Below are 27388 nucleotides of genomic sequence, written 5' to 3' on the forward strand. Positions count from 1 at the left end.
TTTGGCTACTTATAACTCTCTGCTTGCCCCATTTCCTCAGATCCTCCTTTTCTTCCCCTGAGGGAATTGCTAGATACTGTGAGGGAAAAATGGCTGAAGCGTTGTCTTACTTCTCCTCTGTTCCCCCTTCTTCAGGACCTTGGTCTGTCAAGTCCTGGTTGCCTTAGCAATTTTTTGACACCTTGAAACTTTCTTTTTCTTTTCCTTGTTATCAGGCTGCTTTAGTTGTTCTCATTGGAAGTTTTGGTCTAAGGTACTCCATTTTTTATCTAGAAATGGATGTTATGTATAATTTTAAAGGTACCATTATGGTGAAATTGAGAACTGGTTAGTGCATATTCATGAAATTAACCTTATCTGATAAGGTGTCATTCCTGAATAGGATTTGGGATAGAGACAGAGAAGACAAGTAATGCATTGAGGTGCACTTTTAACAATCCTGCTGAAGTTAAAAAGATTTTTCTTCAAGCATTGATGTCCTGAAAGTGAAAGTCGCTCAGGCATGTCCTACTGTTTGCAGCCCCATGGAACTGTAGACCCGGCTTCTCTGTCCATGGAGTTCTCTTGGCAAGAATATTGGAGTGGGTAGCCATTCCCTTCTCCACGGTATCTTTCTGACCCACGGATTGAACCCAGGTCTCCTGCATTGCAGGCAGATTCTTTAACATCTGAGCCATTTATGTCATGGACGTGATTATTCTTTGGATTTGAAGTGATAGAAGAGAAAAATTACTTTGACTTATTTTCTGATGCTTAAATATTAAGATTTTAGTGTTTAGAAGATAGGGATGTAGGAAGGCCTTGGAAAGGGAAGAAGCAATGTTCTTGTTTTATTTCTGTTATTTTGATAGTTTGAGGCAATTTCTAAGTAGATGTCACATTATTGGGAGAACTCCAATAATGAGTATTAGTTGAAGCATTGAGTATGCGAATATCAGATTTTTGAATAATTTAGTTTTTTCCACCTATTGTTTATCAGATGCCTATAATATAAGGCAGTGAAGATACACAGTCAAGACTTAAGATGCCTCATGGAACTTACATCTAGTAGAAGACTCAGAATTTAAGTAGATGATTCCAGTAGTACTTAATTCTAACCCAGGTAGATACTATGGAATATACTTAAAGGATTTTTTGAGATCTGTTAGCAACAAAGTTAGAAGTAGTGCAAGTATATAAAATATTTTATGGAATAAGTGTTTTTATAGACACATAGAAAGTACTGACTTTTGCTTTGCTTTATATACATTCTTCTGATATGGGAGAAAAAAAGAAACAGGTTTCTAACTCAGATAATAGATGAAAGCCAAGGTAAGGATATGAATACTCTACTGTAGCATTCATCACAGTATTAGTGTTTGTCTTCTCTTTAGACTAAGGTTATTATATATAGGAAATTCCAATTATAAGTTCCTGCTAGCTACTTTATGCTGCTTCTAAGTCACTTCAGTCATGTCCGACTCTGTGCGACCCCATAGACGGCAGCCCACCAGGCTTCCCCGTCGCTGGGATTCTCCAGGCAAGAACACTGGAGTGGGTTGCCATTTCCTTCTCCAATGCATGAAAGTGAAAAGTGAAGTCGCTCAGTCGTGTCCGACTCTGTGCGACCCCATGGACTGCCGCCTACCAGGTTCCTCTGTCCATGGGATTTTCCAGGCAAGAGTACTGGAGTGGGGTGCTGTTCCTATTTAATTCTCCGAAAAAGTTTCAAGATGTGTATTTTTATCCCCAACTTCGCTTATAAGATGCGTGTACATGGCCAAGGCTGGCTGCTTGGCCAGCATCATATTTGGCTTGATGATGCTTCTTGGAGTTGTGCTCTGGAGATGGCTCTGATATGGAGCCTTTAGTAAAGCTCCCTCAAGTAATTGGACATAGATTTTATTAGTTTCAGCCTCAAAGTGTGACTCTCCTTATGGAAAAAATTTGCCATGTGAAAAAAATGATAGTTTTCAAATCTGTTGCTTAGATTTATGAAAAATCATAGTTTAATTATAGTAGTTAGGATGCGTGATTGAATTAGAATATACCTGCTGTTACCTAATCATTTGTTTCATAGTCTTTACAAATAATGTGTAGCAGAAGAGAAGTTATCTGCATGGATTGTGAGAAGCCATATAGTAAGGTTTTGTCAGTATTTATCCACCACTGTCTGGCAAAGCAAAAACATCTTTCAATTTTATTTTTGTGAGTTAATTCTTAAATCAGGCCTAGTACACTTGAGACACTGACACTACTGGATTTCAGGACCCATGGAGTTAAAAATGAGACCTGAACCACTGTCTTCATGCTTTTTTGAGGCCCTGCCTGAGCTGCTGGCCAACTTCTTAATTTAAAATATTTTTAAAAATAACATACATAATTATTTGCATGACAAATGGATATAAATGGATTTTCAAACTCTCATGATTCCTCGACCATGTCAATACAGTCTATATTTTACTTCCACTCTAAATAATAATCTTGTAGATTTGTTAGTGGAATAGTAAAACCCAATCATAAAAGAAGGATTTTTTTTTAAGGTAAGGAAAACTTAGTTGTGTTTTTAAATTACATACTTGACATATGTAATCAACTCTATAGGATCAGGTTTTGTGGAAAAAAAACAAAAAAAAAAAAAAACTAAAGTTAGAAAAAAGGAAATATTTAAAATATGATTGAAATCTTTCCTTTACTCTCTATATTTGTGTACCTTTCTAATAGAAACACAGTGAGAAATAGTGCTGATCTTGTTTGATTGCTATTGTTATAATTTCTATACTTGCTTCAACTTTCATAAGAACACACTAAAAACACAAGTTGTCCTAGGGTAAAATGAAGTTGTGGATAATTTTGGGTTTTATAACTGGCTCAAAAAACTGAGTGATGCAAAAAAGTGTCATGATAGCTTTCTGTTAACTTTTGCTTGTGTTGTGTTATAGAATGGCTCATTAAAACAGTAAGAATTAAGCAGAATCCTTAGGGTTTAACAGGATTTTCTGCTTGGTATTAAGGATGTCCTGAAGTTGAAAGCATTGTTTGCTTTTCATTATGTTGGTGCAAAAATAATTGCAGTTTTGCACTGTTGAAGTTTGACATTTGATATTAAAATACATTGAATGTGGTTAAGTTATACATCATTTTAATTTACATTTCTCACTTTACATTTTTTTTTGCTAATGACATTCAGTTCAGTTCAGTTCAGTTAGTCACTCAGTCATGTCTGACTCTTTGCGACCCCATGAATTGCAGCACACCAGGCCTCCCTGTCCTTCACCAACTCCCAGAGTTCACCCAACTCACGTCCATCGAGTCAGTGATGCCATCCAGCCATCTCATCCTCTGTCGTCCCCTTCTCCTCCTGCCCCCAATCCCTCCCGGCATCACAGTCTTTTCCAATGAGTCAACTCTTCGCATGAGGTGGCCAAAGTACTGGAGTTTCAGCTTTAGCATCACTCCTTCAAAAGAAATCCCAGGGCTGATCTCCTTCAGAATGGACTGGTTGGATCTCCTTGCAGTCCAAGGGACTCTAAAGAGTCTTCTCCAACACCACAGTTCAAAAGCATCAATTCTTTGGCGCTCAGCCTTCTTCACAGTCCAATTCTCACATCTATACATGACCACTGGAAAAACCATAGCCTTGACTAGACGAACCTTTGTTGGCAAAGTAATGTCTCTGCTTTTGAATATGCTATGTAGATTGGTCATAACTTTCCTTCCAAGGAGTAAGCGTCTTTTAATTTCATGGCTGCAGTCACCATCTGCACTGATTTTGGAGCCCAAAAAAATAAAGTCTGACACTGTTTCCACTGTTTCCCCATCTATTTCCCATGAAGTGATGGGATCAGATGCCATGATCTTCGTTTTCTGAATGTTGAGCTTTAAGCCAACTTTTTCACTCTCCTCTTTCACTTTCATCAAGAGGATTTTGAGTTCCTCTTCACTTTCTGCCATAAAGGTGGTGTCATCTGCATATCTGAGGTTATTGATATTTCTCCCGACAATCTTGATTCCAGCTTGTGCTTCTTCCAGCCCAGCGTTTCTCATGATGTACTCTGCATATAAGTTAAATAAGCAGGGTGACAATATACAGCCTTGAAGTACTCCTTTTCCTATTTGGAACCAGTCTGTTGTTCCATGTCCAGTTCTAACTGTTGCTTCCTGACCTGCATACAAATTTCTCAAGAGGCAGGTCAGGTGGTCTGGTATTCCCATCTCTTTCAGAATTTTCCACAGTTTATTGTGATCCACACAGTCAAAGGCTTTGGCATAGTCAATAAAGCAGAAATAGATGTTTTTCTGGAACTCTCTTGCTTTTTCCATGATCCAGCGGATGTTGGCAATTTGATCTCTGGTTCCTCTGCCTTTTTTAAAACCATCTTGAACATCAGGAAGTTCATGGTTCACATATTGCTGAAGCCTGGCTTGGAGAATTTTGAGCATTACTTTACTAGTGTGTGAGATGAGTGCAATTGTGCGAAAGTTTGAGCATTCTTTGGCATTGCCTTTCTTTGGGATTGGAATGAAAAGTGACCTTTTCCAGGCCTGTGGCCACTGCTGAGTTTTCCAAATTTGCTGGCATATTGAGTGTAGCACTTTCACAGCATCATCTTCCAGGATTTGAAACAGCTCAACTGGAATTCCATCACCTCCACTAGCTTTGTTCATAGTGATGCTTCCTAAGGCCCACTTGACTTCAAGTTCCAGGATGTCTGGCTCTAGGTGAGTGATCACACCATGGTGATTATCTGGGTCATGAAGATCTTTTTTGTACAGTTCTTCTGTGTATTCTTGCCACCTCTTCTTAATATCTTCTGCTTCTGTTAGGTCCATACCATTTCTGTCCTTTTTTGTGCCCATCTTTGCATGAAATGTTCCCTTGATATCTCTAATTTTCTTGAAGAGATCTCTAGTCTTTCCCATTCTGTTGTTTTCCTCTATTTCTTTGCATTGATCGCTGAAGAAGGCTTTCTGATCTCTTCTTGCTATTCTTTGGAACTCTGCATTCAGATGCTTATATCTTTGCTTTTCTCCTTTGCTTTTCGCTTCTCTTCTTTTCATAGCTATTTGTAAGGCCTCCCCAGATTGCCATTTTGCTTTTTTGCATTTCTTTTCCATGGGGATAGTCTTGATCCCTGTCTCCTGTGCAGTGTCACGAACCTCAGTCCATAGTTCATCAGGCACTCTATCTATTAGATCTAGGCCCTTAAATCTATTTCTCACTTCCACTGTATAATCATAAGGGATTTGATTTCGGTCATACCTGAATGGTCTAGTGGTTTTCCCTACTTTCTTCAGTTTAAGTCTGAATTTGGCAATAAGGAGTTCATGATCTGAGCCACAGTCAGCTCCTGGTCTTGTTTTTGCTGACTGTATAGGGCTTCTCCATCTTTGGCTGCAAAGAATATAATCAGTCTGATTTCGGTGTTGACCATCTGGTGATATCCATATGTAGAGTCTTCTCCTATGCTGTTGGAAGAGAGTGTTTGCTATGACCAGTGTATTCTCTTGGCAAAACTCTACTAGCCTTTGCCCTGCTTCATTCTGTATTCCAAGGCCAAATTTGCCTGTTACTCCAGGTGTTTCTTGACTTCCTGCTTTTGCATTCCAGTGCCCTATAATGAAAGGGACTTCTTTTTGGGGGTGTTATTTCTAGAAGGTCTTGTAGGTCTTCATAGAACTGTTCAACTTCAGCTTTTTCAGCATTACTGATTGGGGCATAGACTTAGATTACTGTGATATTGAATGGTTTTGCCTTGGAAATGAACAGAGATCATTCTGTCATTTTTGAGATTGCATCCAAGTACTGCATTTCAGACTCTTTTGTTGACCATGATGGCTACTCCATTTCTTCTGAGGTATTCCTGCCCACAGTAGTAGATATAATGGTCATCTGAGTTAAATTCACCCATTCCAGTCCATTTTAGTTCGTTGATTCCTAGAATGTCGACATTCACTCTTGCCATCTCTTGTTTGACCACTTCCAATTTGCCTTGATGCATGGACCTGACATTCCAGGTCTCAATGCAATATTGCTGTTTACAGCATCGGACCTTGCTTCTATCACCAGTCACATCCACAGCTGGGTATTCTTTTTGCTTTGGCTCCATCCCTTCATTCTTTCTGGAGTTATTTCTCCACTGATCTCCAGTAGCATATTGGGCACCTACTGACCTGGGGAGTTTCTCTTTCAGTATCCTATCATTTTGCCTTTTCATACTGTTCATGGGGTTCTCAAGGCAAGAATCCTGAAGTGGTTTGCCATTCCCTTCTCCAGTGGACCACATTCTGTCAGATCTCTCCACCGTGAACCGCCCATCTTGGGTTGCCCCACGGGCATGGCTTAGTTTCATTGAGTTAGACAAGGCTGTGGTCCTAGTTTGATTAGATTGACTAGTTTTCTGTGAGTATGGTTTCAGTGTGTCTGCCCTCTGATGCACTCTTGCAACACCTACCATCTTACTTGGGTTTCTCTTACCTTGGGCGTGGGATATCTCTTCACGGCTGCTGTTTATTTTAGACCATGGAAATGATGTTAGACAAAAAGAAATTCGAGTGATTTTCTTATTTGAGTTCAAAATGGGCCATAAAGCAGGGGAAACAACTCACAACATCAAAAATGCATTTGGCCAAGAAAATGCTAACTGAACATGTAGTGCAGTGGAAGTTCAAAAAGGTTTGCAAAGGAGATAATAGCCTTGAAGATGAGTGTAGTGGCAGGCCATCGGAAGTTGACGGCAACCAGTTGAGAGCATCATTGAAGCTGATCCTCTTACAACTACATGAGAAGTTGCTGAAGAACTCAACATCAACCATTCTACAGTCATGAGGCATTTGAAGAAAATTGGAAAGGTGAGAAAACTCAATAAGTGGGTGCATCATGAGCTGACCACAGATTAAAAAAAAAATCATCATTTTGAAGTGTGGTCTTCTCTTATTCTGTGCATCAACAATGAACCATTTCTCCATCAGATTGTGACATGTGACAGAAAGTGGATTTTATATGACAACTGGTGATGACCAGCTCCACGGTTGGACTGAGAAGAAGCTCCAAAGCACTTCCCAAGGCCAAACTTCCACCCAAAAAAGGTCTCGGTCAGTGTTTGATGGTTGTTTGGTGGTCTGCTGACAGTCTGATTCAGTACAAGTTTCTGAATCGTAGTGAAACCACTGTATCTGAGAAGTATGCTCAGCAAATCAATAACTATCGAAAACTTCAATGCTTTCAGCTGGCATTGATTAACAGGACCCAGTTTTTGAGCAAGTTGCACAACCAATGCTTCAAAAGTTGAATTAATTGGGTTACGAGGTTTTGCCTCATCCTCCATATTCACCTGACCTCTTGCCAACCAACCATTTCTTCAAGCAACTTTTTGTAGGGAAAACGCTTCTACAACCAGCAAGAGGCAGAACATGCTTTCCAAGAGTTGATCGAATCCCGAGGCATGGCCTTTTGCACTACAGGAATAAACAAAGTTATTTTTCCTTGACAAAAATGTGTTGATTGTAATGATTCCCTATTTTGATGAATAAAAATGTGTTTGAGCCTAGTTAAAATTATTTAAAATTCACTGTCCAAAACTGTAATTAAATTTGCACCAACATAATAGAATGGTTGATTTGTATCTCACTTTACCTAGGATTGGAGAAGGTGATGGCACCCCACTCCAGTACTCTTGCCTGGAAAATCCCATGGATGGAGGAGCCTGGTAGGCTACAGTCCATGGGGTCGCTAAGAGTTGGACACGACTGAGCAACTTCCCTTTCACTTTTCACTTTCATGCATTGGAGAAGGAAATGGCAACCCACTCCAGTGTTCTTGCCTGGAGAATCCCAGGGGCAAGAGAGCCTGGTGGGCTGACGTCTATGGGGTCACACAGAGACGGACACGACTGAAGTGACTTAGCAGTAGCAGTTACCTAGGATAGTCCTAACTAATTCCTTTTATCTTGGCCGATTTTAGTCTCAAATGTGTCCCAGTACAGTTCAGTTCAGTTGCTCAGTCATGTCCGACTCTACAACCCCATGGACTGCAGCATGCCAGGTCTCCCTGTCCATCAACAACTCCCAGAGTTTACTCAGACTCATGTCCATTGAGTTGGTGATGCCATCCAACTGTCTCATCCTCTGTCATCCCTTTCTCCTGCCGCCTTCAATCATTCCCAGTATCAGGGTCTTTTCCAGTGAGTCAGTTCTTTGCATCAGGTGGCCAAAGTATTTCAGTTTCAGCTTCAGCATCAGTCCTCCAATGAATATTCAGGACTGATTTCCTTTAGGATGGACTGGTTGGATCTCCTTGCAGTCCAAGGGACTCTCAAAAGTCTTCTCCAATACCACAGTTCAAAAGCATCAATTCTTCAGCGCTCAGCTTTCCTTATAGTGCAACTGTCACATCCATGCATGACTACTGGAAAAACCATAGCCTTGACTGGATGGACCTTTGTTGCAAGGTAATGTCTCTGCATTTTAATATGCTGTCTAGGTTGGACATAACTTTTCTTCCAAGGAGCAAGTGTCTTTTAATTTCATGGCTGCAGTCACCATCTGCAGTGATTCTGGAGCCCAAAAATAAAGTCTGTCACTGTTTCCATTGTTTTCCCATCTGTTTGCCATGAGGTGATGGGATCAGATGCCATGATCTTAGTTTTCTAAATGTTGAGTTTTAAGCCAACTTTTTCAGTCTCCTCTTTCACTTTCATCAAGAGGCTCTTTAGTTCTTCTTCACTTTCTGCCATGCAGGTGTCATCTGCATATCTGAGGTTATTGATATTTCTCCTGTAAATCTTTGATTCCGGGTTATGCTTCATCCAGTCCAGCATTTCTCATAATGTACTCTGCGTATAAGTTAAATAAGCAGGGTGACAGTATACAGCTTTGACGTACTCCTTTCCCTATTTGGAACCAGGCTGTAGTTTCGTGTCCAGTTCTAACTGTTGCTTCTTGATCTGCATATGGTTTTCTCAAGAGGCAGGTAAGGTGGTCTGGTGTTCCTGTCTCTTGAATAATTTTCCACAGTTTATTGTGATCCACACAGTCAAAGGCTTTGGCATAGTCAATAAAGCAGAAATAGATGTTTTTCTGGAACTCGGTTGCTTTTTCAGTGATCCAGTGGATGTTGGCAATTTGATCTCTGGTTCCTCTGCCTTTTCTAAAACCAACTTGAACATCTGGAAGTTCACATTTCACGTACTGTTGAAGCCTGGCTTGGAGAATTTTGAGCATTACTTTGGTAGCGTGTTAGATGAGTGCAATTGTGCGGTAGTTTGAGCATTCTTTGGCATTGCCTTTCTTTGGGATTGGAATGAAAACGGACCTTTTCCAGTCCTGTGGCCACTGCTGAGTTTTTCAAATTTGCTGGCATATAGAGTGCAGCCCTTTCACAGTGTCATCTTTCAGGATTTGAAACAGCTCAACTGGAATTCCATCACCTTCACTAGCTTTGTTCATAGTAATGCTTCCTACAGCTCACTTGACTTCACATTCCAGGATGCCTGGCTCTAGGTGAGTGATTTCACCATCGTGAATATCTTGGTCATGAAGATCTTTTTTGTACAGTTCTTCTGTGTATTCTTTCCAACTCTTTATAATATCTTCTGCTTCTGTTAGGTCCATACCATTTCTGTCCTTATTGAGCCCATCTTTGCATGAAATGTTCCTTGATATCTCTTATTTTCTTGAAGAGATCTCTAGTCTTTCCCATTCCATTGTTTTCCTCTATTTCTTTGCATTTTTCATTGAGGAAGGCTTTCTTACCTCTTCTTGCTATTCTTTGGAACTTTGTATTCAAATGGGTATATCTTTACTTTTCTCCTTTGCCTTTCACTTCTCTTCTTTTCACAGCTATTTTTAAGGCCTCCTCAGACAACCATTTTGACTTTTTTTCATTTCTTTTTTCTTAGGGATGGTCTTGATCTCTGCCTCCTGTACAATGTCACAAACCTCCATCCATAGTTTTTCAGGTACTCTGTCTATCAGATCTAATCTCTTGAATCTATTTCTTACTTCCACTGTATAATCATAAGGGATTTGATTTTGGTCCTACCTGAATGGTCTAGTGGTTTTCCCTACTTTCTTCAGTTTAAGTCTGATTTGGCAATAAGAAGTTCATGATCTGAGCCATGGTCAGCTTCTGGTCTTGTTTTTGCTGACTGTATAGGGCTTCTTCATCTTTGGCTGCAAAAGAATATAATCAGTCTGATTTCAGTGTTGACCATCTGGTGATGTCCATGTGTAGAGTCTTCTCCTATGTTGTTGGAAGAGAGTGTTTGCTATGACCAGTGTATTCTCTTGGCAAAACTCTACTAGCCTTTGCCCTGCTTCATTCTGTACTCCAAGGCCAAATTTGCCTGTTACTCCAGGTGTTTCTTGACTTCCTGCTTTTGCATTCCAGTGCCCTATAATGAAAGGGACTTCTTTTTGGGGGTGTTATTTCTAGAAGGTCTTGTAGGTCTTCATAGAACTGTTCAACTTCAGCTTTTTCAGCATTACTGATTGGGGCATAGACTTAGATTACTGTGATATTGAATGGTTTTGCCTTGGAAATGAACAGAGATCATTCTGTCATTTTTGAGATTGCATCCAAGTACTGCATTTCAGACTCTTTTGTTGACCATGATGGCTACTCCATTTCTTCTGAGGTATTCCTGCCACAGTAGTAGATATAATGGTCATCTGAGTTAAATTCACCCATTCCAGTCCATTTTAGTTCGTTGATTCCTAGAATGTCGACATTCACTCTTGCCATCTCTTGTTTGACCACTTCCAATTTGCCTTGATGCATGGACCTGACATTCCAGGTCTCAATGCAATATTGCTGTTTACAGCATCGGACCTTGCTTCTATCACCAGTCACATCCACAGCTGGGTATTCTTTTTGCTTTGGCTCCATCCCTTCATTCTTTCTGGAGTTATTTCTCCACTGATCTCCAGTAGCATATTGGGCACCTACTGACCTGGGAGTTTCTCTTTCAGTATCCTATCATTTTGCCTTTTCATACTGTTCATGGGGTTCTCAAGGCAAGAATCCTGAAGTGGTTTGCCATTCCCTTCTCCAGTGGACCACATTCTGTCAGATCTCTCCACCGTGAACCGCCCATCTTGGGTTTTCCCCACGGGCATGGCTTAGTTTCATTGAGTTAGACAAGGCTGTGGTCCTAGTTTGATTAGATTGACTAGTTTTCTGTGAGTATGGTTTCAGTGTGTCTGCCTCTGATGCACTCTTGCAACACCTACCATCTTACTTGGGTTTCTCTTACCTTGGGCGTGGGATATCTCTTCACGGCTGCTGTTTATTTTAGACCATGGAAATGATGTTAGACAAAAAGAAATTGAGTGATTTTCTTATTTGAGTTCAAAATGGGCCATAAAGCAGGGGAAACAACTCACAACATCAAAAATGCATTTGGCCAAGAAAATGCTAACTGAACATGTAGTGCAGTGGAAGTTCAAAAGGTTTGCAAAGGAGATAATAGCCTTGAAGATGAGTGTAGTGGCAGGCCATCGGAGTTGACAGCAACCAGTTGAGAGCATCATTGAAGCTGATCCTCTTACAACTACATGAGAAGTTGCTGAAGAACTCAACATCAACCATTCTACAGTCATGAGGCATTTGAAGAAAATTGGAAAGGTGAGAAAACTCAATAAGTGGGTGCATCATGAGCTGACCACAGATTAAAAAAAAAATCATCATTTTGAAGTGTGGTCTTCTCTTATTCTGTGCATCAACAATGAACCATTTCTCCATCAGATTGTGACATGTGACAAAAAGTGGATTTTATATGACAACTGGTGATGACCAGCTCCACGGTTGGACTGAGAAGAAGCTCCAAAGCACTTCCCAAGGCCAAACTTCCACCCAAAAAAGGTCTCGGTCAGTGTTTGATGGTTGTTTGGTGGTCTGCTGACAGTCTGATTCAGTACAAGTTTCTGAATCGTAGTGAAACCACTGTATCTGAGAAGTATGCTCAGCAAATCAATAACTATCGAAAAACTTCAATGCTTTCAGCTGGCATTGATTAACAGGACCCAGTTTTTTGAGCAAGTTGCACAACCAATGCTTCAAAAGTTGAATTAATTGGGTTCTGAGGTTTTGCCTCATCCTCCATATTCACCTGACCTCTTGCCAACCAACCATTTCTTCAAGCAACTTTTTGTAGGAAAACGCTTCTACAACCAGCAAGAGGCAGAACATGCTTTCAAGAGTTGATCAATCCCGAGGCATGGCCTTTTGCACTACAGGAATAAACAAAGTTATTTTTCCTTGACAAAAATGTGTTGATTGTAATGATTCCCTATTTTGATGAATAAAAATGTGTTTGAGCCTAGTTAAAATTATTTAAAATTCACTGTCCAAAACTGTAATTAAATTTGCACCAACATAATAGAATGGTTGATTTGTATCTCACTTTACCTAGGATTGGAGAAGGTGATGGCACCCCACTCCAGTACTCTTGCCTGGAAAATCCCATGGATGGAGGAGCCTGGTAGGCTACAGTCCATGGGGTCGCTAAGAGTTGGACACGACTGAGCAACTTCCCTTTCACTTTTCACTTTCATGCATTGGAAGGAAAATGGCAACCCACTCCAGTGTTCTTGCCTGGAGAATCCCAGGGGCAAGAGAGCCTGGTGGGCTGACGTCTATGGGGTCACACAGAGTCGGACACGACTGAAGTGACTTAGCAGTAGCAGTTACCTAGGATAGTCCTAACTAATTCCTTTTATCTTGGCCGATTTTAGTCTCAAATGTGTCCCAGTACAGTTCAGTTCAGTTGCTCAGTCATGTCCGACTCTACAACCCCATGGACTGCAGCATGCCAGGTCTCCTGTCCATCAACAACTCCCAGAGTTTACTCAGACTCATGTCCATTGAGTTGGTGATGCCATCCAACTGTCTCATCCTCTGTCATCCCTTTCTCCTGCCGCCTTCAATCATTCCCAGTATCAGGGTCTTTTCCAGTGAGTCAGTTCTTTGCATCAGGTGGCCAAAGTATTTCAGTTTCAGCTTCAGCATCAGTCCTCCAATGAATATTCAGGACTGATTTCCTTTAGGATGGACTGGTTGGATCTCCTTGCAGTCCAAGGGACTCTCAAAAGTCTTCTCCAATACCACAGTTCAAAAGCATCAATTCTTCAGCGCTCAGCTTTCCTTATAGTGCAACTGTCACATCCATGCATGACTACTGGAAAAACCATAGCCTTGACTGGATGGACCTTTGTTGCAAGGTAATGTCTCTGCATTTTAATATGCTGTCTAGGTTGGACATAACTTTTCTTCCAAGGAGCAAGTGTCTTTTAATTTCATGGCTGCAGTCACCATCTGCAGTGATTCTGGAGCCCAAAAAAATAAAGTCTGTCACTGTTTCCATTGTTTTCCCATCTGTTTGCCATGAGGTGATGGGATCAGATGCCATGATCTTAGTTTTCTAAATGTTGAGTTTTAAGCCAACTTTTTCAGTCTCCTCTTTCACTTTCATCAAGAGGCTCTTTAGTTCTTCTTCACTTTCTGCCATGCAGGTGTCATCTGCATATCTGAGGTTATTGATATTTCTCCTGTAAATCTTTGATTCCGGGTTATGCTTCATCCAGTCCAGCATTTCTCATAATGTACTCTGCGTATAAGTTAAATAAGCAGGGTGACAGTATACAGCTTTGACGTACTCCTTTCCCTATTTGGAACCAGGCTGTAGTTTCGTGTCCAGTTCTAACTGTTGCTTCTTGATCTGCATATGGTTTTCTCAAGAGGCAGGTAAGGTGGTCTGGTGTTCCTGTCTCTTGAATAATTTTCCACAGTTTATTGTGATCCACACAGTCAAAGGCTTTGGCATAGTCAATAAAGCAGAAATAGATGTTTTTCTGGAACTCGGTTTTTTTTCAGTGATCCAGTGGATGTTGGCAATTTGATCTCTGGTTCCTCTGCCTTTTCTAAAACCAACTTGAACATCTGGAAGTTCACATTTCACGTACTGTTGAAGCCTGGCTTGGAGAATTTTGAGCATTACTTTGGTAGCGTGTTAGATGAGTGCAATTGTGCGGTAGTTTGAGCATTCTTTGGCATTGCCTTTCTTTGGGATTGGAATGAAAACGGACCTTTTCCAGTCCTGTGGCCACTGCTGAGTTTTTCAAATTTGCTGGCATATAGAGTGCAGCCCTTTCACAGTGTCATCTTTCAGGATTTGAAACAGCTCAACTGGAATTCCATCACCTTCACTAGCTTTGTTCATAGTAATGCTTCCTACAGCTCACTTGACTTCACATTCCAGGATGCCTGGCTCTAGGTGAGTGATTTCACCATCGTGAATATCTTGGTCATGAAGATCTTTTTTGTACAGTTCTTCTGTGTATTCTTTCCAACTCTTTATAATATCTTCTGCTTCTGTTAGGTCCATACCATTTCTGTCCTTATTGAGCCCATCTTTGCATGAAATGTTCCCTTGATATCTCTTATTTTCTTGAAGAGATCTCTAGTCTTTCCCATTCCATTGTTTCCCTCTATTTCTTTGCATTTTTCATTGAGGAAGGCTTTCTTACCTCTCCTTGCTATTCTTTGGAACTTTGTATTCAAATGGGTATATCTTTACTTTTCTCCTTTGCCTTTCACTTCTCTTCTTTTCACAGCTATTTTTAAGGCCTCCTCAGACAACCATTTTGACTTTTTTCATTTTCTTTTTCTTAGGGATGGTCTTGATCTCTGCCTCCTGTACAATGTCACAAACCTCCATCCATAGTTTTTCAGGTACTCTGTCTATCAGATCTAATCTCTTGAATCTATTTCTTACTTCCACTGTATAATCATAAGGGATTTGATTTTGGTCCTACCTGAATGGTCTAGTGGTTTTCCCTACTTTCTTCAGTTTAAGTCTGATTTGGCAATAAGAAGTTCATGATCTGAGCCATGGTCAGCTTCTGGTCTTGTTTTTGCTGACTGTATAGGGCTTCTTCATCTTTGGCTGCAAAGAATATAATCAGTCTGATTTCAGTGTTGACCATCTGGTGATGTCCATGTGTCGAGTCTTCTCCTATGTTGTTGGAAGAGAGTGTTTGCTATGACCAGTGTATTCTCTTGGCAAAACTCTACTAGCCTTTGCCCTGCTTCATTCTGTACTCCAAGGCCAAATTTGCCTGTTACTCCAGGTGTTTCTTGACTTCCTGCTTTTGCATTCCAGTGCCCTATAATGAAAGGGACTTCTTTTTGGGGGTGTTATTTCTAGAAGGTCTTATAGGTCTTCATACTGTTCAACTTCAGCTTTTTAGCATTACTGGTTGGGGCATAGACTTAGATTACTATGATATTGAATGGTTTTGCCTTGGACATGAACAGAGATCATTCTGTCTTTTTTGAGATTGCATCCAAGTACTGCATTTCATAGTCTTGACTATGATGGCTACTCCATTTCTTCTAAGGGATTCTTGCCCACAGTAGTAGATATAATGATCATGTGAGTTAAATTCACCCATTCCAGTCCATTTTAGTTCTCTTGATGAACATCCTAAGATGTTGATGTTCACTCTTGTCATCTCTTGTTTGACCACGTCCAGTTTGCCTTGATTCATGGGCCTAACTTTCCAGATTCCTATGCAGTATTGCTCTTCACGGTATCAGACTTTACCTCATGGGACTGGGGAAACAGATGCTTGGAGGGCACAAACAGAACCTTGAGTCCACCAGGAGAAAGTAGCAGTGACCCCATAAGACTGACCCAGACTTGCTCATGTGTGTCTAGGAGTCTCTGGTGGAGGTATGGGTTGGCGGTGGCCTGCTGTAGGGTTAGGGTCAGTGAGTGTAGCAGTGTGTGCATGGGACTTTCTGAAAGAGGTCACCATTATCTTCATTACTTCCACCATAGTTTGGCCTCAGGTCAAATAACAGGGAGGGAACACATCCCTGCCCATGGACAGGGAATTGGATTAAAGATTTACTGAGCATGGCCCTGCCCATCAGAAGAAGAACCAGTTTCCCCCTCAGTCAGTCTCTCCCATCAGCTGCTTATCCTTCTCCATCAAAGGGCAGACAGACTGAAAACCATAATCACGGAAAACTAAGCACTCTGATCACAGGGACCACAGTCTTGTCTAACTCAATGAAACTAAGCACCATGACTCATCAAGATGGATTAGTCATGGTGGAGAGTTCTAACAAAACATGGTCCACTGGAGAAGGGTATGGCAATCTACTTCAGTATTCTTGCCTTGAGAATCCTATCATCGGTATGAAAAGGCAAATGTGTCCCAGTTTGAAAGAAATGCAGTCATTTTGTATAGACTACCTTATGTTTAGCTATGGTTTTTCTGATAGCTTCCCTGATAGCTCAGTTGGTAAAGAAGCTGCCTGCAATTCAGGAAACCCCAGTTTGGTTCCTGGGTGGGGAAGATCCTCTGGAAAAAGGATAGGCTACCCACTCCAGTATTCTTGGGCTTTCCTTGTGGCTCAGCTGGTAAAGAATCCACCTGCAATGCCAGAGACTTGGGTTCAATCCCTGGGTTGGGAAGATCCCCTGGAGAAGGAAGAGGCTACCCACTCTAGTATTCTGGTCTTGACAATTCCATGGAACATTTAGTCCATGGGGTCACAAAGAGTTGGACATGACTGAGTGACTTTCACTTTCACTTTCATGGTTTTTCTAGTAGTCATGTACAGGTGTGAGAGTTCGGCCATAAAGAAGGCTGAGTGCTGAAGAATTGATGCTTTTGAATTGTGGTGCTGGAGAAGACTCTTGAGAGTCCCTTGGACAGCAGGGTGATCAAACCAGTCAGTCCGAAAGGAATTCAATCCTAAATATTCATTGGAATGACTTGATGCTAAAGCTGAAGCTCTGGTACTTTGGCCAACTGATGTGAGAAGCCTACTCATTGGAAAAGACCCTGATGCTGGGAATGATGGAAGGCAGGAGAAGTGGGTGACAGAGGATGAGATGGTTGGATGGCATCATCAACACCACGGATATGAGTTTGACCAAACCACAGGAGATAGTGAAGGACAGGGAAGCCTGACGTGCTACATTCCACGTGGTCGTAAAGAGGTGGACATGAGTTAGCGACTGAACAACAACGTTTGTTTTAGTAATCACATGACCCTAGAAAATTCAGAGATTAAATGATTCAGACAGGAGGTATGATCTGATGTTTTTGTCCCTTCTGGACAATATTATTTATCATTTAGAGTGAGTAAAATTAAACTATTTGGCCTTTCAAATTTGTTTTGGTAAAGAGTTAAATTTTAGTAAATTTGTTGTAATGCTGAAATATCGTCAACATATATTGAATTATATTTTTAGTTAAGTCCAGTGTTTTTGCAATAGACTTAATTCATTGATGGTGATATTTTCTGTAATTATCAGTGCATTTAAAAGAATTTTATAACATATTGGAAGAAATGGAGATACTTGTTAAGACTAAATTAATTACAGTAATTAGACAAGGCTTTAATTCTGGCTTATCAGCTGTGTGATCTTGGGCAAGTAACAACCTCTCAGAACCACAAAGTTTTCATTTTTTAAATGAAACCAATGATATTTAGTAATAAGGGTTGAAAAGAAATATAAGTTATGTGACTCAAATAATTCCTTCTGTAAAGTAAGTTTAAATTTCTTGAGAATATAGTTCACCAAAAAGGTCCAACTACATGTGAGTTTTACAGCATATAGTTAGTGTCATGATTTAATTATCACAATAATTTTGTTGCATAACGCATAAGAACATAGATGTTAAAAGTATGACTTTGTTTCTGAATTACCTTTATAGAGTGCTTTTACCTCAAACGTATATCCAAATCACTGAACGCGAATTAGTTGATACTGAAAAATTGTCTTTCTAAATTGGTAATATGTTTAGTGTATCTAAACAGAATTTGCTTTTATTGTATAAGACTTACATATGAATCAGTAAATATGAACCAGTCTGACAGCAACTTGTTTATGTTATTTGATACATAAAACATTGATACATCCATAGGTAAATATTAATAAAACTTAAATATTCCTTATTTTAAAAAAGTTACTTGATTGGAAGGCAAAACTTCCATGAAAAGGAGCTGTATGATAGTTTTGAGAGAGGTGAAGTGTTTTTTCACTACAGATAATTTAGGAAGGTTCTTAGAGGAGGTGAACATTGGGAAAGTTTGGAAGGAATATAGAAAGCCTTAAAAGGGTGGGAATGGAGGAAAGAAGGCAGAGGTGATGGAAATGGGCAATTCATTTTTGGACTTCAGAGTGGATTGGTTGGTTGTGTAAGAGGATTAATATCAGGGTCAGACTGAAAGGTCTTAACTATTAAACTAAGGATTCTTTATATGCCAGGCGATGGGGACTCACTGGATTTTTTTGAGTAAATGGTTGATATGTCAATAAGATACTTGGAAAGATTATTTAGCAGAAGGCAGGATAGAGGTGTGGGGCTTCCAAGGTGGTGCAGTGGTAAAGCATCTGCCTGCCAATGCAGGAGACACAAGAGATGTTGGTTTGATCCCTGGGTTGGGAAGATTCCTTGGAGAAGGAAATGACAGCCCACTCCATTATCCTTGTCTGGAAAATCCCAAAGACAGAGAAGCCTGGCATGCTACAGTCTCTGGGGGTCTCAAACAGTCGTACACAACTGAGTGAGCACACACACACAGAAAATATAGGAAGTTAAAATGTCAATTAGGGAAGTGATTTTTTGAAAAAGTTAATACTTAAGAATGGAAACAAATTGTGATGCTTTATTAAAACATGCAAGTCTTCAGTCTCCCTTTTGGTGTTATTACTTCATAAATGCATCTAGATATTTAAAGAAACTATAAAACAAGCTTTTGGTCAAAATAAATACCAAGTATTTCAAGAGATATAAAGCACATTCTTTTTGTTTTTCTGTATTGATAACATTCACCTATTAATCAGAACAACAACAACCTCTCTAAAGTTTAAGTATCCCTTTCAAATGTTTAAAAAACTTAACTCTTTAAGTTTTAGTACCATTTACTTATTGTAAGCAGTAACTTATAAAGAAATGCAGCAAATGATAAATGGAAATTCAAGTGCAAAAAGTATAGTGTTTTATTTCTTTGGATTTTATATTTTTGTTTTTATATTTTCTTAGTCAATTTTAGAATATGTCTAGCTAAGTAGTAGATACCTAGACTCCTTCTAAATATAAATTTTAAATATGATTTTATAGCTTCTCAAAAAAGTGAGTTTTCCAATAAAGTTCCCCAAATGTATTATTTAAATGAGTAGAAATTATTTCATATTGTTTAAATTGAACTATCCAATTTAACAGTAAAATAGAACATTTAAAATAACTTTTTTAAAGAAAAACTGATTTTAATTTTATTTGTAAGAGCTTATTACTGCTTTTTTCCTGTTTAACATCTATTCTGTAGGCCAAACATTAAGATATTCTTTTCTGTTGCGAATAGATAGAGATATATATTATGCTAGTTAAGGCACAGGCTGAGTTGCTGTTCACAAAAAACTCCAAATCCTTAGAGTTTCACACAAAACAAGTCATGTCCGACTCTTTGCAGTCCCAGGGACTGCAGCCAGGCCTCTCTCTTCCTCACCATCTCCCACAGTTTGCCCAAGTTCATGTCCAGCCATCTCATCCTCTGTCACCCTCTTCTCCTTCTGCCTTCAATCTTTCCCAGCATCAGGGTCTTTTCCAATGAGTTGGCTAATATTGATATTTATATTAGCTACGTTTTAAGTCTTCCATAGCTCCAGGTGTTTAATGGCCAGTCTTTGGACAGTGCAGATACCATCATCACAGAAAGTTCTGTTGGTCAGAGCTGTGTTAAGAGGTTGTTCTTAAAAATTCCATTTTTTGTTATGTTAGTAGAGAGAAGATATAAATACATACACTCTTCTCAGCATCTTGAATCTGGAATGTTGATGTCTTCAGAAAGTCAAAGTCTGTATGGAGTTTGATGGGTCATATTAGCCTAAGTTCTACACTATCGGAAGAGAGAATGGGAGGGGTGGTGGGAGGTACAGCCACTATTTGGTTACAAATGATCTGAAAGGTGTACATATCACTTCTGCTTGTAGTACATTGGCCAGAATTTAATGATATGCTGATACCCAAGGGCAGCTGGAAAGGTTACTAGCTGGATGGAGTGTACTCAGCCAAAACTTGGTTTAGCTGGGAGTGGAGGCAGGGATCCTATTACCAAATGAAAGAAGCTAAGAATAAATACTAGAGGACACTTGACAATCTAGGTCACATGTATTTAATATGATGATCACATTTAGTTTTCTCCATTTTTCTCAAAGTAGAATCATTGTGGGTAAACTGTTTCATTTTAAGTGACCTTGATGAGATTAACCTGAAATTATTATTTTTTAAAGTTTGAATTATGTTTTACAGTTCAATGGAATTAACCTTATAATCCTTTTGATTCAGGGCAATACTTTGAGCATGAACCTGTTTTTCTCTAATGTATTATTTCTACATCTTAAACTTTGTGGCAAGATAATCTTTTGTTCTTGTGATTGCAAACAAAAGACTAGAACTTTAGTTTATTTCTGTCTTTTTTAATAGACGTTCTATAATTTTGAACATGTTGATGCCGAGCAGCAATGAGGAGTATGAAAAGTACTAGTTGGTGATTTAGTTTTTCCTTCTGTCTCCATGTTCCTTCTTGCTTTCTCTATGTGTATATATTCTTCATGCTTCTAAACAATTTAGGGTTTATAATGGAAAGCAACAGGCTTTTTCCACACCACTTCCCATCCCTGGTCTTATTCTTTGAGACACTCTGAAATGTTCATGTTTATAAGTAACTTCTATATTTTTAAAAAATATCCCTATATTCAGCATTACTTGATTTATCAGAATTACATACTGATTAATTACTGTAATAAAAATAAACTTAGTTCATATACTACCTTCTCTCTCCCTTCATCACTATTCTTTTATTCTTCTATTAGCTTTACTATTTCTTAAACTTCTTATGTGTCTGCTTAAAGATGGTATCTCTTACTCTCAAATTAGCAATTACAAAATTCAGTGTTTCTAATCTTCCCTCCTCATATCTTTCCCCTTTCTACTTCTCAGTTTTTGTCGTCTCTCTTTTAAATTGCAATGATCAAATATATTTACATTCATTTCTGTAACTATAATTAAGTCTGCTAGCTTTGTCTATTGCTGAATTCTAAAAATTGTAATTAGTAAGCAGTTTAATTTTTTATGACTACATAAATATTTTTCACTGAAAAGCTAATGGTAGAGCAATTACCATTTTTAACATAGCTTTTATTGTTTATAATTGAGTTCAAAATTTCCTCTTCCCATTTTGGTTTCTTATATTTTTAAAAATTTTTCTTAATTTTTTCCCATATAAAAGCAATACCCTCTATTCTGTAGACTTTCTATTTTGGCCAGCCAGCTCCCTTCTAGAGTCTTATTTTTCTGTCTTCTGATCTGTTTTGTCAGTCAGTGCACTTCTGACCACTTTACATTTTTATAAAGTTTGTTGAAAATTTGCTTTGGTTGGTGCTTTTTGTAACTGTGGGTTTATGTATGTCTCTTTGAAATTCCACTTTTTGTATATGAGTAGAGAAGATGTAAATACATACATTCTTCTCAACATCTTGAATCTGGAGTGTTGATGTCTTCAAAGAGTCAGATGCCTGTGTATCTAACCCTGACAGTCATATTGATAAAACATGCGATAAAGTCCTATGTTCTAAATTTTGGGGGGGAGGGGAATTTGTGATGTTTACAGATAAAGCTGAAAGAAAATAATGATTATCTATATAAATTCATTGATACTTTTATGTAAGTAGTCATTTCTAGAATAATTTTAGCTTCATTTGTTTTCTAAGACCTAGAGTTTTCATAGATTATGATAAATTTTTTTTCTGTTGATAAGGATTTTCTGTTTTACTTTTTATTCTATTATTCAAGATTTGTATTTTCAGTTTGAGATCTTTTCATTACAGATAGTATTCCACAGTTCTACTGCCCAGAATTTCTTGAAATTGACCTATTTTACTATTATATCTGGCCAGTGACTTAACAGCACAGAGTGTTTAAAAAAAAATGATTCTTGGGTTAGGAGGCTAATGTTAGTGTTGAACTCTAATAGGTTTTGCCATCAGTCTGGGTGATAAGTTGTACAATACTCTTAGGCTACTTTTTATCTTTACAAGAGAATGGTATTGTAAAAATGTCAAAAAAATATCCACATGCCCAGTTCACCAGTAAATATACTGCTAAATTTGATCCTTTTTGGCAGTAGCTTATGCTACTCAAGGGACTGTATTTTTACAGAATGACATATTTCAAAGGGTATCGGTTTCCATTTGAGAAAATTCATGCATTTAGAGCAACTTAAAGCCAAAACAATTGTGCTTGTGCTATATGTTTAAAATATTAGTCATCTTGAATACATGCCCAGGTTAAATGTCAGAAGCTATATATTGCACAACAAGAAAATTTATTGTTGGGAGACCAGGTGGTACCTGTGCTTATACAGCACTTTCCTGAGAGGATCAGTTTGAGTATATGAACTAATATTAGCCAGGTGTTTGTACAGTAACATTATTGATAATAAAGGAGAAGTTCATCGAGGAGAAAAACAAATAAAGGAAGCATAAAAGTCTCATACTGTATAAAACTACAGAAATGGATCAAAGAGTTTGACAGGAAGTTTAATGTGTACATAAGTAGAGTCTGACAGGAACATGCTGTGTGTGCCAAAGGTTCCAGTGATGGAAAACCGAAACATAGTGCTCACTGACCACAGCATGAGCCTTGACACACGTTGTAAATAATCCAGAGATCTATGACTGCATTAGGCACTGGGCTGGTGTATTAACGGCAGTAAATCTATAGCAGCATAATGGGATGGCATGCAGAAATTCCTCTGATTAATTTTTGTAATGGATTAATAGGAATATAGCAGATATTTTCAATTCCTACCATCCCCCAACCTCTTCCTTCCCCCAGCCTCACCCTCCCCATTGTGATCTTGTTTTATTTCCTTCTACTCACCAGGCTTGTGTATGTGGATCCTTGCTTTAGTACCATCAAGTTAAAAGCAGATGTTTCTGGTAGAGAGCATCTAATCACTGTCAAGTTGAAGGCGAAGGTATGTGCTTCGTTAGACTGTTACTCTGACCAGGAAATACCTTGTGAAGTGAATTCTGAAAATGTTTTTAATGTAAACAAGGTCTAGTTGCTTCTAAAAAATGTATATATGACCCCTAAAGAAATTATTTTGGAATGCCTCTGATTTATTCATTAAGTTTCCCAAAGCCTAGATATAATTTCATGTCACTGTTTTAGTTCAGATTTAATCAAATAAGGCTTGGCAGCTCCACAGTACCATAATGTTATGTTTGTAACACCCTATGTAGAAAAGAGTTGGAAGTTTCTGCTATTCCAAGTTCTACTGAAGAAGTCTTTTGTCTTCAACTTTTATTTTTTGATGAATTACCTTTGTTCTTATTTCTGACTTCCCACCACACCCCAAACACAGACCCATACATATGGATACTTTTTATTTTCTTGGCTGAAATTTTTTTACTTCTGGTTTTAAAAATTTTGCAGAGGTTATATACCTCTATTTATAGAGCCCTTACAGGCTTGTGATCTATAACTACTAATTTTATTGGCATAATGCATAGCTATTTTGTCATTTTTTAATTATACATTGTGAATTTTGAGAAATAAGTAGAACAAGCAAGTTCAGGATATTAATCATATACTTAGTAATCACTGGAGAAACATAAGAATTTGAGAAAACCAGGTCATCTAACTTTTTTTTTGTTCTTACAAGTCATCAATCAACTCTATTTCAGAAGATTATAGTGATGAAAAGATCAATTGTGTTTGTCCTTTTTAAAAATGTGTCTGGCATTTAAGCTTTTCATGAGAGAATTAATATATAAAGCTGCGCTGGGGTGACACAGAAAAGTTGATATCTTATAGTGCCTCTATATCAGACAAATTGAGAAACGACTCATTCTTTTCTTACACACTGAATGTTTATAGTTTTAAGATTCATATGTGATAAGTTTTGAGAAAATATTAGTGGGATATAAATATTAATTGTAAAATAAGTTCCATGAATATTTTTATTAAATGAAAGTGAAAACATTTCCTTTTAATTAAAAAAATTTTTTTTTTAAAATCAAGGAGAAATCTGCCTTTATCCTTCCAAAGGTCACATACTGCCAGTGGCAAGGTTCTGTCAGTTTCTTCAGAGTTTTATTTGTTTTTTTTTTTAATATTCTAGTATTTTGTACATTGAAAAAAGTTGCTGCTATGAAGACCAAAATGAAGAATTTAAAATACATCCTATCCTGATTCTGTTTTTTCTGATAGCCTCATTTCTTGCCATCTTTTCTACTGAGAATGATGTAAATCTTACATCTATAAGATTTTATTATTAATTCTAATTAATGATATTTTTGATAGTATTCAGAGGGAGGATGTGTAGCCACTAGAATGGTCCATCCTCTCTGCTTTTTCTTAAAATTTTTCAAAGTAGATAAAGGTGACCCTTTTAATATTCCTCTGGAGAATATTTTCAGGTGTGAATTTCTGCAGCACCAATAGCTATAAAGCACTATTATGGATGCTCTGGCAAGAAAGAAGAGAAAGCTTTGAGTTTTTAAGAAATTAGGAAGAAAAATAATCTGCATTTTTTAAAAAAGTCAGAAACTAAATGAATCTTATATTGGTATGACTTATTAGTCTTAATTTGTCCATTTAGTTCAACTTTCATAGAGACCAAAGTTGTCTTTCAGGTGTGGTCATTTTATTTCTTAAGAATATTTGGGATTGTCAGTTAAAAACAGTGAAAGCTAAAACTTACATGTTAAAGGGTCCTTAATACAATGCAAAATCTTAATCCAAACTGAATTTTATAGGGTCAGGCTTATTTTTTTGACAAACCTTGCAACATGGTTATTTTTGTAAATACACAAACCTGTTTCTTTTATCTGGTACTTTTTGATATCTAGTAATATGTTTGTTTTTATTCTTGAATACAACTCTACCAGTTCTGGCCCTCTGCCTGTCTCCAAAAACCCACAAAGAAAATAATATAAATTCTGTCCAGACTTCCTCTATGAAAAGTGAACATATAATCAAAAATAAATACCATAAGGAAATCAGTTGAATTTGGCATTTTTATGTGTATTTTTAATGCAGTATTTACAGTTCATCCTAAACCATAGTCTTTTCTTTATAAAAGAGGTAGCCCAGAGCTTCCTTAGCTTTGGTCAAGATCAGAACTGCTTGAAAAACAAATCATAGATGTTTCTGAGACTGGGCACTCTGATGACTATTTTTATAAATAGTCTGCTGCAATTTTATGTATTATTCTGCCAGGGAGTCCAGTCATGAATTGAGTTGGGTTAAATTTTTCCTTAGGAACGTATGCTATAGAGTCTAACAAATATTGTTTGTTATGAAAGTATATACTCAATATTATATGATTATATTCTCTTACAGTTATTAATTTGATTGAATTGTTTCAAGTGAGACTTGAAAAACTATATTAATTACTGTACCTATTTTTCAGTTTCTTTGTGTGGAGCTTTAGTTATTATTGTTAACTAGATTTCTAAAGTAAAACTTTGACAATCTCTAGTGGCTTGAAAAATACTGAATTTGATAGTCATTTTACAGTATCATACTTGGCTATATATATTATGGTTAGTGTTACTCAGTGGACATGAGTTTGAGTAAGCTCTGGGAGACGGTGAAGGAGAGGGAATCCTGGTGTGTTGTAGTCCATGGGGTTGCAAAGAGTCAGACATGACTGAGCGACTGATAACAATATAGACAACTCCAAAAATGAGTATCTAGGGATGCTACTGCATGAGTCATGTTAAATCATCCAGAATTATATAAATTTGTGCCTTTTAGGTTTGATACAGTTATGTAGTATTTATTATATAAACAGAAGTGATCTTGAATGTGAATATAATACAATATTTATACATTGACTTGGTAAAGCCAACTATTTATAGATCAGTCTAATTTATTGTATACATATTTGTGTGTTTGCATAAATGTACCTAAATATATATCTGAATGTTATCTCATATATGTGGAATCATATTTATTTTAACCTTTTTTTTTTTGCATTGATTGATTTTATTTTTAAACTTTACATAATTGTATTAGTTTTGCCAAATATCAAAATGAATCCACCACAGGTATACATGTGTTCCCCATCCTGAACCCTCCTCCCTCCTCCCTCCCCATACCATCCTTCTGGGTCATCCCAGTGCACTAGCCCCAAGCATCCAGTATCGTGCATCGAACCTGGACTGGCAACTCGTTTCTTACATGATATTTTACATGTTTCAATGTCATTCTCCCAAATCTTCCCATCCTCTCCCTCTCCCACAGAGTCCATAAGACTGTTCTATACATTAACCTGCTTTTTATTTAACTCCTTGTGGATCTCTTTTTTGTTTAATTCCTTGTGGCTCTCTTTATTAGTACATATGTGCCATTTAGTACCCTGAGCCCTATTTGAATGTAGGATCATAATTCTCTTTTAATATAATGTGCCATATATGCTTAATGATTTCCAAAGTTACAGGTACTTTTTACTGGGTTTATCTATTCTGTATACAGTAAACATTAAGTTCTTAACCTTGATTGATGATTGTTTAAAGAGTTGATATTGTTCATTGTCAGCCAAATAGACAAATAGCAGCAACTCAAGGTAAATTAATTTTTCCATTTTTGACCCAAGGAGGTTTTAAGTTTGTATTTTTTTTTTTGGGCAGAAAATTCACATTTTAGAGGGAAAAGAGATTTTACAATGCTTTTGGTTGTGTTCTATTATTTTTACATATAAAACAGCCAGAGAAGTTAAATGACTTGTCCAAGGTCAGGAGTTAATTAGCAGAACCATAAACCAAAGAAAGCTAAGATCTCTGCCTGCATTTACTTTGAGATAATCACATGACTTGTAAAAATTGCATGCAAACTGTTTTTCTAGTGATTGCAGCAGTTATAATTGGAAGAACATCATCTAATAGTTTGAATTGTCTAAAGTAGGGCTTCGTCTGTAATCTCAGCCAGATCTTCCTTTCTTCCCCCACAAGTTAGAGCATAGTTATATGTTTATATGGTTTCCTTGTATTTACCTTTGTGATATCAGTTCTGCATAGCCAGATTCCATTAGTCAGAGCATACAATGACAGGTTTATTTTTAGCCAGCCTGTCAAAACTAAATGTTAATTCTTTTTGAAGCATTGATTTCAAATGGGTTGATGTTTGTAACAAATACTGTTGTGATCATTTTTTGTGCCCTTTTGCTATGCAGAGAAGTAGTTAAAAATAAAAGGTTGAAAAAAGTGAAAGTCTAAAACTTAGGTTATTTTGTCAAATGAGAGAAAAGAGTTTTCCTAAAATGAGTTTTCTTTTTAGTAAATTTAGCTTTTTAAAGAAAAGAAGTGAGCATTTT

The 27388-nt window shown here is 37.8% G+C and overlaps 1 protein-coding gene across 4 annotated transcripts in view; it reads left to right on the top strand.

The window, feature by feature from the left end:
• Positions 1-27388, top strand: part of FANCL (FA complementation group L) — a 95486-nt gene that overhangs the window by 33750 nt on the left and 34348 nt on the right. For all 4 annotated transcript variants that reach the window (XM_070379537.1, XM_070379536.1, XM_005888704.2 and 1 more), the window contains one exon: positions 22948-23041. In XM_070379537.1, the coding sequence (XP_070235638.1) occupies positions 22948-23041 (94 nt within the window). The remainder of the gene's footprint in view (positions 1-22947; positions 23042-27388) is intronic.

Source organism: Bos mutus, chromosome 11, assembly GCF_027580195.1.
Source record: "Bos mutus isolate GX-2022 chromosome 11, NWIPB_WYAK_1.1, whole genome shotgun sequence".
In the NCBI taxonomy this organism is placed as follows: domain Eukaryota; kingdom Metazoa; phylum Chordata; class Mammalia; order Artiodactyla; family Bovidae; genus Bos; species Bos mutus.